Consider the following 8590-nt stretch of genomic DNA (forward strand, 5'->3'; position numbering starts at 1 on the left):
ATGATGCATGGAGGGGATTGGAATCATGGCAGTGAGATGATATAAGATGGAATGAATGTAAAACTAAAGTTCTCCCATGTAAACTATCATATAATTCACAATAAAACATTAAAAAAAATTGTTATGAGCAGTCAAGTCGGTTCTGACTCATAGCAACTCTGTATAGTGCTAACCTTGTGGTTCGCAGTTCAGTGCTGATCGCAGTACAATATGTATATATGTGGACTCCTCATGTGGCACTGTAGGATAAACACTCAACCAAAAGGTTGGTTTAAGCTGCAGGGTCAGTGGTTCAAACTCACCCAGCTACACCTTGGAAACCCTATTCAGGGTTGCTATGGGTCAGAAGCGACTCGACAGTACTTAACAACAATATATAAGATTTTATGTGTGTGAATTGGGTGATGGTTTACAAAACAGATAATCAGTTTTCTATTCAACAATTTATACATGTTTTGTTACTCCATAATGTGACATCATTTTCCAATACTTTTTCTTTAGCAATTCTGAACTTTAACCTTGGGTTGCCCTTTTGATCTCAAGTGGTTAATTATTCTAAAGTGTGTATATATATATATATATATCTCCCTGATGTAACTGTTTTTCCAGGGGATATTTTTGCCCACCTCTTCACTCTTAATGCCTTGGCTTTTTAACTACAGTGTAATGACAGTGTTCTTTAACTTATGTCATTCTGATCTTTTTCCAGGCCAAGTTAATTTTTGTAAAAACACAAATCTGATCATGTCATATTTTCTTGTCCACAAGGTAACATCCAGGTGCCTAGGTAAGACACACAAGATCTGCATAATTATATCCCACTATTAGACCTCTGTAGAGTCCTGGTGTGGCACTGTAGAATAAACACCGGACTAGTAACCATAAGGTCAGTGGTTCAAGCCTACCAGCTGCTTATCAGAAACCCTATACATGGTCACTATGGGTTAGAACTAACTCTACAGCACTTATCATTAGACCTCTGTGACCTTACTGGCTGCTACTTCTCACTCAAGACATTTTGAGTTAATTTTTGCAGTTGCCCCATATGCCCATCTATTCTAAGTCTCCATGCATTGTTCACCCTCACCTGTCTTTGTCCTCTCTACAGTGTCCACTTAGCCCTCATCTCAGTGTGTTTTACTATTGCAGTTCAAGTTTCATCTCTCCTTGGAGACTCTCCTGGGCCCCAAAGTAGAATTAAATTTTCAGGGGCTTCTTTGTGCCCCTGTAACTTAAGCAGATTTCTGCCATAGCACCTGCAACCTTTTCTGGCACCCACTTGGGAAGAAGTAGATGAGTGTTATTGCTTTCACAGAAGCTAGGCTGATTTGGCTGCATTTTCAATTTCACTGCTGTGTCTCCAGAGCATGCAGATCTAGTTTTGTTTGTTTGTTTCTCCTCCAAGTAGGCCAATCTCATCAGACATATCCAGCAAGAAATAGAACGAACCTAGGAGGAATTGTAATTCTGTCATAGCTGTTCTTCATCACTGATGAACTTTTGCTCCTTCCTCCTTGAGTTCCCCGATTTTTATTCCTGGATTCTGTGCACTTGTCTGAGTCAAAATGTGAGTGGTGCTGTAGGATTCTGCCTAGAGGGCCAAAGTGAATACTCCTGGTAAGAATAATGCGAAATGTAAAACTGAAGGCTAACAGTAATTGCTTGGGTGAAGACCTATTAGCCCCCAAGGCAATTTCCATGCTATATCAATAAAAGAAAAAGAGATTCAGAGACCTAGCAAGTAGAGTGTTAAGCTGCAAAGAACAGCTCAGAGATAATTCGTTTAAAGCATTGAGATCTTACTCAAGTATATCTATGCGGACCAATATGCTAACCACTACCCACATGTGGCTACTTACATTTAAATAACTTGAAATCGATTAAAGATTTGGTTATTGGGTTGCACTAGGAACTCTGGGGGCACAGTAGTTAAGTGCTGTACTGCTAACCAGAAGGTCAGAGGTTTCAGCCCACAAGCTGCAGCTTGTGAGAAAGATGTAGCCGTCTGCTTGTGTAGAGAGCATAGCCATGGAAACTACAGGGGAGTAGTAATCTGTTCTATCAGGTCACTCTGAGTCAGGGTCAACCGGAAGGCAGTGGATTGTTGGTTGGCTGCACTAATCACATTGCAAATGCTCAGGAGCTATGTGGGTTATTGTTCACTGTATAGGGCAATGCAGCTAGAGGACATTTCCATCGTTGCAGAAATCTCTGCTGGACAATGCTGCTCAGAAAATATAATCTAGGAAAAAATATTTTTCTAGAAATATATTTTCTAGAAAAAATATAATCTAGGAAAAGCAGCCCTGTTTGACAGTCTTCCAGACCACAGGCAAGGGATTCTAAAGGCTAAAGTCCCAATGTTTCATTAGAGACAGTGATTGATTTTGTCAGCTCATCCTTCTCTGTTGTTGTTGGTTTTCCAGTTCAAATCACTTGGTTGTGGTAGAGGATGGTGTCAACCAGTTGCTGAACTCCATGTCTATTTGTTGAGTTTAGAGAATATAGCCACCAAAGTTCACTGTTGGAATGTTTTTCTGTTGACTTCAACAAGACGTTTGAAGAAGCATTTGTTCACCTGGGCTCTTCCTGCTGTTTTACACCCTCCAAGTCAGGTATATGCAGTGGGCAAAATTCAACATATCTGATCAGGGTATAGGACAGCTTTCATCATCAGTTCCTTACCCCATGTAGAGTGTCTGCCTCTTGTCCCCATGGGACCAACACATCTTGTTACTCCTCCAAGGAAAGTAGTCTGTGCTGATTATGCTAATGGAAGTAGGGAAATTATTGGGACCAGACCTTGAATTTTAACTCTTGCTTTCACATTTGGAGTTCTTGGAAGGTCTGAGGAAACTTTGTTGGGGATTCCAGGATTCTGTGCTGCAAGACTGACGTGGGGTAAGGATACCTTTCTCTGATGTGTGCTCAATAAAATCTGTTCTCTGTCGAAGCTGGGAGTTTCTCATCTGGGAAAATGAATGCCCAATTTAAAATTCAGGCCATCCATCTGTTGTCACCTGTTGACTCACTGCCAGTTTTTGTTTTCCAAGAACATCATGCTTTCCTTTTTAAAAGAATCTAACTTCTTGGACAAGAGTCATGGTACAGTAAGTAGTTTGCTTAGGTCATAGAAGGCTGGAGAGATTTGGGATTAGGCAAGTGATTGAGATGGTTTGAACATGGAGGAAAAAGCTTAGTATGCCAAGGAGTTCTCATCATCAGAAAGCTTCATTCATTCATTCATTCATTCATTCATTCATCCATTACCTGTGCTATGTCTAAGGAGCCCTGGTGACTCTGTAGGATAAGCACTGGATTGCTAACCATAAGATGTTGTTGTTGTCAGGTGCCATCGAATCGGAACCGACTCATAGCGACCCCATGCACAGCAGAACGAAACAATGTCCGATCCTGGACCAACCTCACTACCGCTGCCACACTTGAGTCCATCAATGATGCCACCTGGCCAATCCATCTCGTTAGAGGTCTTCCTCTTTTTCTCTGACCCTCCACCTTACCCAGCATGACATCCTTCCCCAACGATTGTTTCCTCCGGACAATATGTCCAAAGTATGAGAGACGAAGCTTAGCCATTCTGGCCTCCAAGGAGCACTCTGGCTGCACTTCTTCCAAAACAGATCCATTGGTTCTTTTGGCAGTCCATGGCACTTTCAGTATTCTCCTCCAACACCACAACTCAAAGGCATCAACTCTTCTACGATCTTCCTTATTCACTGGCCAGCTTTTGCATCCATATGAGGCTATTGAAAACACAATGGCATGGGTCAGGCGCACCTTAGTCCTCAAACTGACATCTCTGCTCTTCAATACTTTAAAAAGTTCCTGTGCAGCAGATTTGCCCAGTGCAATACATCGTCTGATCTCTTGACTGCTGCTTCCGCGAGTGTTGATAGTTGATCCAAGAAGAATGAAGTCCTTGACAACTTCAATCTTTTCTCCATTGATAAGAATGTTATTTATTGGTCCAGTGGTGAGTTCTTGACATTGAGATGTAATCCATATCGAAGACTGTGCTCTTTGATCTTCATAAGTAAATGTTTCAAGTCCTCTTCACTTTCAGCAATCAAGGTTGTATCATCTGCATATCGCAGGTTGTTAATGAGTCTTCCTCCAATCCTGATGCCACGTTTTTCTTCATAGAACCCAGCTTCTCGTATTATTTGCTCAGCATACAGGTTGAATAAGTATGGTGAAAGAATACAACCCTGTCTCACACCTTTCCCAATTTTAAAACATTCAGTGTTCCCATGTTCTGTTCGAACAACTGCTTCTTGGTCCAGGTACAGATTTCTCAGAAGTACAATTAAGTGTTCTGGAATACTCATACTTCTCAATGTTGTCCATAGCTTGTCATGATCCACACAATCGAAAGCCTTTGCGTAGTCAATAAAGCACAGGTAAACATCCTTCTGATATTCTCTGCTTTCAGCCAAGATCCATCGGACATCAGCAATGATATCTCTCGTTCCACGGCCTCTTCTGAATCCAGCTTGAACCTCTGGAAGTTCTCTGTCAATGTATGATTGTAGCCAATCAGTCAGCCAGACAGTTGTCTTCCAAAACCATAAGATAGACAATTCAAACCCACCAGTCACTCCTTGAGAGAGATGAGGCTTTCTGCTCTTGTGTGGATTTACAGTCTTGGAAATCCAGTAAGGATTGCTAAAAGTCGTAATTGGCTCAGTAGCAGTAGGTTTGGTTGGGGTGATATATCCACCATATGCCAGGCACTATGCAAAGTAACAACCATCAGTGTATAGGCCTGTTCACATATGTAGTGCCATACAACAACCTTGTGTTGTAGGGATTTTTTTAAAACATTACTTTTATGGTTGAGGCAACTGAGGCTCAACTGAGGCTCACAGTCAGTGGGTAGTAAATGCGGGGTTCAGTCCTAGGTCTGTGACTCCAGGTCATCACTCTTTCCCTCCATGCCACCCCTCCCTGAGCTCTCATTTGTTTTGTTACAGGTCCCTGCTTCATGGGTCCAGAGGAAGGTGAGTGCCAGGATTATATCCTGAAATGGTACTACAACAAGGAGGAGCAAGCTTGCCAGCAGTTCTGGTATGGAAGCTGTGGGGGCAATGGCAATCGGTTCGACACCAGGGAAGAATGTGAGGCTCAGTGTGCCTAGACACCCCTAGGGAGTTACTGTTGTCCCTGTTTTATAGCTGATGACACCAGGGTTATCCCTCCTGAGGCAAAGCCAGACATTTTGTAAGTGACAATGGTCACAACCTCAGACATTCAACTCTTAACCTCCTGATTTTTTTTTTTTTTTTAAACCAGTGATGGGTAGGACCAGATGATTTGTAACGTGCGAGAACTGAATTTTAAGAGTCAAAGAAATTAACTGAAACTTTTCTGAAAATTATTTAAAATGAATTGGTACTGAATGCAAAAGCAACTTGAACTTGACCTATAGCATTACTTAGTTTGTTTTCACAATGTAGCTAAAGAACAATAAATGTACGTAATGAACAAAACTGAATTTAGTTGATTGTGAAAGTTATTTTGTGTTTAGACACTAGCGAATGGGGACGTAGTAACCAAAAGAGGGGGACTTGAATTAGAGACATTTAATGTGAAACTTCATCCTTCCTACCTGGTGGACAAATAAAGGCATTCTTTATGAAACCATTTGGTGTGAGACTGTGTGTGATGTCTGCACGCTGGAATCTGTGCTAGCGGTTTGTGACATGGCAGTTGATGGAGAGGAGACGGCAGTGGCTTTTCTATGACACCAATCCATTGGGGCCAAGGATACTCACTTTGTCCTTTGAACTTGGTGAGTCAACAAGGAAGATTGACATTGTCAATGAGAATATGAAATGAAGGGTCTAGGTTAACTCTGGATGAGAAATGTTGCAAAGAAACAATTAACTGTGTTTTCTTGTGAGATCTTCCTTTGTCTTACTCCTCAATTCTCCAGGCCTCTGCATATGGGCTCCCATCAGGGCAGAATTTAGGTGTCCTGGGTTAAGTATTGGGTTGCTAATTGAAAGGTCAGAGGTTTGAACCCAGCAGGCACTCCTCGTGGGAAAAATGAGACAATCTGCTTCCATAAAGATTTATAACCTCAGAAACCCCATGGAGCACTTCTACTCTGTGCTATAGAATTGATATGAGTTGGCGTCAACTTGAAGGCAGTTTGGGTTTGCGGGGAAAGGGGATACAGGGAAATGCGTGTGCATGTCGAGGTAAGGAGTCTGTAGGATGATAAACAGCTGGTGGTCACCCCAGTTTGCTCTCTGGTAAGGCCCTGGTTCAGTAACAAAACCTGCGATTTCCAAATCCTTTTTGTTCCTCTTTGCAGCCCAATGACACTTAAAATGGATGAGTACCAGGTTTATACAAAATGTTCTTATAAATATTAACATTTTTATGACAATTATTTTTATATGATCACAAAAGGACAACTATGTGTTCAGTGTAGAAAGTTTGTAAAATGTAGAAACACACATGGAAGAAATAAAGACCACCTATACTCTTTTCTCCTCAAAGCAATCATTTTGGTGTCATCTAGACTTCATCCTATGCCTAGATATCTTTTTCTCCCTTCCTTCAGATACTGAATTAAAAATTACTGTTTTTCCATTTGAAATAAAATAGTTGAATAAAGCTTTTCTATGTTGAGAATGAATGTTTCCTACTGCTTGACAAGTGAGAGGGGAGAGGGGCATGTTTGTCTCTCTTTTTTTAAGCATAACTGCAGCTGCCTGGGCTAATAAGCCTATCCATCTTGAAAACGGTGTGTGATCTGAGTTGTGATCTGTTTTCCACTTCTTATTTCTACCGTGCCCTTCTGATGTCCACAATTTGGGAACACAGAGACAAAGATTCACTAATAAGAGATCTTTCTGGGAAGGAGACAGACAAATGTGTCCTAGGAAGCTGATAGTTCCAACTGCAATTCTTCCTGCACATGAAAAGGTCTATCCCTTCCGTGGAGCTCCTCTGTGCTGTCAGGGTTCCCTGGAAAAATCCTGAGGGATGATCTAACCTCTGAAGGTCAGAGTCACAGGGGAAGGACAGGCTGTGACAGACAAGAACTTCTTACCAGACACACAGGAGCCTGAATTTGCCATCTGCCTTAGATGCTTCCCAAGGTTCTGACCTGGCTCTGGGTCTGGTACTTTAAGAGTTGCCTGAAACAGCTGGCTTGGCTCAAGGGGCGGGGGCTGGGAGATATCCTGGAAGTCTAGCTTAGCCTGTGATCACTCTGTCCTCATTTGCCCTATAGAGAGGCTTAAAGACCTGCCTGGACCTCTAAGTTAAAGCAACTTCCCAGAAATTGTACAATGACTGCTTCCCTCTGTCCTGGATTCAAGGATTAGACTGCAAAGGAATTTTGGTGGCATTAAACGGCATCTTAGAACTAAATTCTATTAGTTGGCCTCAACAGACACACACATCAAAAAGGGACTTACTGGTTCAATAATTGAAATATCCTGGGGCAGCTCGGGATCAATGTCTTTTGCAATATGTGTGCTTTCTCTTTAACTTTGTTTTCCTCCGGGATGGCTCATTCTCTGATAGACTCTTTCTATATGGCAGAAAGAGAGCTGGAAACTGGGAATGTTCAGAATGGTCAGACTCGAAGTGTGGATCCATCCGGAAGTGAGGGGTGATTGACTGGTTATGTGCCATGGAGTCGGTTCTGACTCGTATTGACCCTGTACAAGGTTTCCCAGGCTGTAAGTCTTTACAGGAGCAGAAAGCCTCATTTTTCTCCTGAGGAACAGCTGGTAGTTTCGAACTGCTAACCTTGCAGATCACAGCCCAATTCGTAACCACTACCGCTACCAACGCTCCTTGGCTGTGAGGGGTAGGGTCAGACTTATCCAACCATGTAGATATGACCTAGAGAGGTTGTTGTTGTTGTTGTGAGGTGCCATCGAGTCAGTTCTGACTCATAGCAACCCTGTATAGGGTTTCCTAGGATTGGCTGGTGACTTTGAACTGTCGACCTTGTTGTTCAAACCAACCTTATAGTCCAGCACATTAACCCTCGGTGCCACACTATAGGTGCTATTTAGAGGCCATTTTAATTCAGTGGCTCCCAAACTTGGTTGAATCTCAGAATCCTTTAAAATGAAGATTCCCTCTGCGCCTGACCCTTGGCCATTCTCCTCTTGAGGCCCCTCTTCAGTACCCAGTGTGATGATTTAAAATCACTGCTCGAATTCCTATTTATAGAAAAAGAAACAGGCCAGCGAGTGTAGAAGTGAAAGTGGGAGTGGGAAGGAAGAGAGGACTCGGTGACTTGTCTAAGACTAGTTATCAAACAAACTGCAACTAGAATCAAGATGGTCTCCTATGCACAAAAACACCCACACTTGCAGATAGTACCCATTTGGCCTGGCTTCAATGGCTGGATGATCCGAGCTCAACTAGAGGAAGAAAGAAGAGGAAAAAAAATATAAGCCACTACAATTTGATGAACTTGACCTATACTTATGGTTGTAGTAGCTTAAAAGAGGGAACAAATCTTTACAGCGAGGATCATTCCCACCCCTTCTGCACACAGAGTCTACAAGGATGGGCAACTTAAACACTGGCTACC

General features: G+C 42.3%; 1 protein-coding gene across 1 annotated transcript in view; it reads left to right on the forward strand.

The window, feature by feature from the left end:
* The window catches only part of LOC102833485 (collagen alpha-4(VI) chain-like), a 171475-nt gene extending 163226 nt beyond the window's left edge, over positions 1–8249 (forward strand). The window contains exons 37-39 of the mRNA XM_006846632.1: positions 4995–5138; positions 7564–7644; positions 8224–8249. Of these exons, the coding sequence (XP_006846695.1) occupies positions 4995–5138; positions 7564–7644; positions 8224–8249 (251 nt within the window). The remainder of the gene's footprint in view (positions 1–4994; positions 5139–7563; positions 7645–8223) is intronic.
* Positions 8250–8590: the final 341 nt, after the last annotated feature.

Source organism: Chrysochloris asiatica, unplaced genomic scaffold, assembly GCF_000296735.1.
Source record: "Chrysochloris asiatica unplaced genomic scaffold, ChrAsi1.0 scaffold00028, whole genome shotgun sequence".
NCBI classification, from domain to species: Eukaryota; Metazoa; Chordata; class Mammalia; order Afrosoricida; family Chrysochloridae; genus Chrysochloris; species Chrysochloris asiatica.